The sequence below is a fragment of the Dendrobium catenatum genome, unplaced genomic scaffold (genome assembly GCF_001605985.2).
Source record: "Dendrobium catenatum unplaced genomic scaffold, ASM160598v2 fragScaff_scaffold_1598, whole genome shotgun sequence".
Classification (NCBI taxonomy): Eukaryota; Viridiplantae; Streptophyta; class Magnoliopsida; order Asparagales; family Orchidaceae; genus Dendrobium; species Dendrobium catenatum.
In genome coordinates this window covers 587267-591020 of record NW_021320060.1, presented here as the reverse complement: position 1 = coordinate 591020, position 3754 = coordinate 587267, and the positions used below count along the sequence as shown (strand labels likewise).

General features: G+C 42.1%; 1 protein-coding gene across 1 annotated transcript; it reads right to left on the bottom strand.

Moving 5' to 3' along the window:
* Window positions 1-1437: 1437 nt before the first annotated feature.
* On the bottom strand, window positions 1438-2940 carry LOC110094177. Its single transcript, XM_020819341.2, has 2 exons — window positions 2409-2940; window positions 1438-2270 (listed from the first exon to the last, which is right to left on the bottom strand). The coding sequence occupies exons 1-2, from the start codon at window positions 2938-2940 to the stop codon at window positions 1438-1440; spliced, it is 1365 nt and encodes a 454-aa protein (XP_020675000.2).
* Window positions 2941-3754: the final 814 nt, after the last annotated feature.

Here is a 3754-nt window from a genome sequence, read left to right as displayed (position 1 = left end):
TAGAATGAATATGGGCTATGATGGCAGTATCAAGATTCATAGGAAGACTCCAGCTTCCATCACGAAGATAATCAGAAACCGCTCCAAAATACAAAGTATCACCATGAGTGAGATTAGCAATCGATTGCCCAATAATCCACGGATCCCAGAAAAAAGAAAGAGGGCTTTTATCTTTACAGATATGAAAGTTAATTTTATTCTTAATTCTAGAGGCAACAGAGAAAAAATTCTTCCAGAATTTAGATGCATAAGCGGGATAGCCTTTAAAAGGAGACTGATATTTAAATCTGAGCCAAGAGGCAACCAAAGAATTGCTGTTATAATATCTCCAAAGGAATGTGCAGGTGAAGCCAAATTGCATAGAATGAAGATCAGGGATGCCCAGGCCTCCAAAGGCAGTGGGTTTACATGTTTTCTTCCAAGAGATTAATTGCAGCTTTTTAAAAGCCGCATTCCCATGATAAAGAAATCTGGCATAGTACCTATCAATAAGTTTGCAGCAACTCTTTGGTATTATAGCCCCTCTAATCCAATAGGCAAGAGTATTGGCAATGGTAAATTTTAAGAACTGGATTCTACCTGCAAAAGATAAGAATTTTACTTTTCAACCATCAAGTAGAGTAGAGAGTCTACTCAGGAGTGGAAGGAAGTTAGTGATTGAAAGTTTTTTGAGAGCAATAGGTAGGCCAAGGTACTTCATAGCAGAATCAGAAATTTGATAGCCCAAGAGGTTGGCAATATCTGCATTAAGAGGGGCATCTTTGGAGAAGAGGATGGTGCATTTGGTTTTGTTAATCATAAGACCAGAAGAGGCAGCAAAAATCTCCAGAACCGCATTCAGAGCATTGGCATTTTGAATGCTGGCAGAACCAAACACAAGGACGTCATCAGCATAAAGTAAATGGCTTAGAGTGTAATTATCATACTTGATTCCCCTGAAACTACCCGCGGCAAAAATACAAGAGAGAGCATCCATGGCAATGTCAAAAAGCAGCGGTGATATAGGACAACCCTGACGGAGACCCGAGGTGGAAGTAAAGTACCCTTCAAGTTTGCCATTAAGGAAAATAGAAAACGGAACATCATATATGCAGCCATTGACCGAATTGATGAATTGAGGAGGAAAACCCTTGAGCCTCATTCTATTAGAGATAAACTCCCTGGATACCGTATCAAAAGCTTTTTTAATGTCCAGTTTAGCACAAAAGTGGTTATTTTTGGCAGCTAAGCCCATTTCTCTCAGGATTTCTGAAGCAAGAATGATATTATCAGAAGAAATCCTGTCTTTAATAAAACCGGCTTGACTAGGATGTATAATAATGGGCATGATATCTTTCATTCTGTTGGCAATCAATTTAGCAATGATTTTGTAAAAAGTGTTGCAAAGAGAGATTGGTCTGAAATCAGTGATGCAAGAGGCGTGAGGATACTTAGGTATCAAAACAATGGCTGTAGCTTTAAACCCGTCCTGAAGTAATTCCTAATAGCTTGACATACATAAGAACCAGTGATATCCCAAGTGCTTTTGTAGAACTCAAAGGTGTAGCCATCAGGACCAGGTGATGAATTGAGAGCCCCGTCAAAGATGACTTGTTTCATTTCAGGATCAGTAATGGGCCTGGTGAGGGACTCGAAAAATTGAGGGGGCATGGTATTTCCAATGGGAATGCTGTCCAAAGAGGCATTTAATGGGTTTGGAGAGTTGAAAATAGTTTTAAAGTGAGAGATAATGGCAGAACCAACATCATCTAGAGTAGAGAAATGCCCTTCAGAGGTAGTGATTTCCTTAATACGGTTGATGTTCCCTCTATTTTTAATTTTTGCATACAAGAAACCTAAGTCATCTTCACCTTGAGAAAGCCACTTAGCCTTAGCACATTGAATAGTCCAAGAGCACCAAGCTGAATTGTAATAGGAGAGTAAGGAGTTGATACGTTTCAAGTGTGCATTCAGGCAAGGATCCAAAGGATTGCTATCAATCAACTGTAAACAGTTCTTTTGATCTTTTTCCAGCCTAACCATATTGTCTTTGATGAAGGAAGAAGAAGCCCAAGTTTGTTTCTTAAGGATATGTTTAAGGATCCTTAATTTGTGGTAAAGATTAGCAATATGGCTAGCATTCTTATGATTTGCAAAAGCAGAGACAACACAATCCCAGAAGCCATACATGTTAATCCAAAAGTTCTTAAAACGAAATCTACCACCAGCTTGTTTAGCATTTCCATTAAGCAGAATCAGGGGAGAGTGGTCAGAACAGCCTGGAGCTTCAACTTTGTAAAAGGAATTTGGGAATTTGTTCAGCCATGAGTAATTCACCAAGATTCTATCAAGCTTTATATGTATGGGTTCATCCAACCTTTGGTTGAACTAGGTATAGTGAAGTCCAATGGAGGAGAGATCAAATGTGCCGGTCTCAAACACCCATGAATTCATTTCATTCAATTGACTAGGGGTCGGGGTAAGGCCACCCATTTTATCCTGAGTGCTTATGTAACAGTTAAAATCCCCCATAATGATCCATGGAGAGGTGAGGTTGCTGGCTATATTCTGTAACTGGTTCCACATAGGTACTCTATCAGAAGGCGTGTTGCCCGCATAGACAACAGTCATAAAGAACTGGGTGGAGTCTTTAAGAGACACAGTACCATGGAATAAATGTTGAGAGATGGAGAGGGGGCTAAAAGACGTGGCATTAGGATTCCATTTGATCCAAATTCTCCCAATAGAGATGGGAGAGGCATTGTTACAGTTAAGTTCATCATTGAAGATCTGATGAGATTTTTGAAACCAAGGGTCGGAGAGTGCCATAGAAGGGGTTTTAGCTTCGAGAATGCATATCATGTCAAGGTGGTGGGAGGCAACAAGATTCTTACATGAGAAGACCTTGTCAGGACTGTTGAATCCCCTCACATTCCAGCAGCCAATGAGAGGCAGGGTCATTTTGATTTGGATGTGTTATGCGCTTTTTTGGCGCTTTTGGACTTAGGTGGCTTAGAACTTTGGGATTTGGGGTGGGACACTTTCTTAGGGGGCTCCTCCAATTGATGGGAAAACTGGCTAGAAGCAGCATCAGATTCATCATGTTCATCGGCTTGATCAGGAGGCTCTTCAGGTTGGAGGATAATGAATTTATTTGGGGAAACTGTGTTATTTATTTGTTGTGGGGGAATAAGGGTTGGAGGATGCTTAGAAAATTTTTGAGGGGGTGAGTAAGCTAGTTCCGAATCCCCAACAATAGATGGGGAATTGGTCTGAGAAGTAGGGTCAGTGTGAGTATTGTCAATGGGGGCGGGGGGGGAATTTAATGTGGTAGCGCTGTGTTTAACACAGGGATTACATGGAAGAGGAGGAGAGAAGGAGAGTCGAGGGGATGAGGGAGGTAGTAATTTGAGGGGGGTTGATGGTGGTGAGCTGAGGCGGAAGGGAAGTGGCATTAGTTGGCTGTTGGAGAGAAGTGGTAGTCGTGTGAGGACTGGGGTTATTGAGAAGAGGAGAGGAAGCTGAATTTGGAAGGGGGGGTCGAGCAAAGCGGGCTCTGCTTCTACTGCGACCACGGGGAGGAGCCTGAACAAGCGACTTAGCAGTGGGGTTTTTGGGGCATAGGGACAAGGGGTGTACCAGTGAGCCGCATCAAGAACAAAGGGTGGGTTTCCAGTCATAGATGACTTTGAGCTGCACATCATCCCCATCTAGCGAGATCGGTATTTCATCCGGGAAGGTCGAAGTACTGGAAACCATGACGCAAACCCTCGCA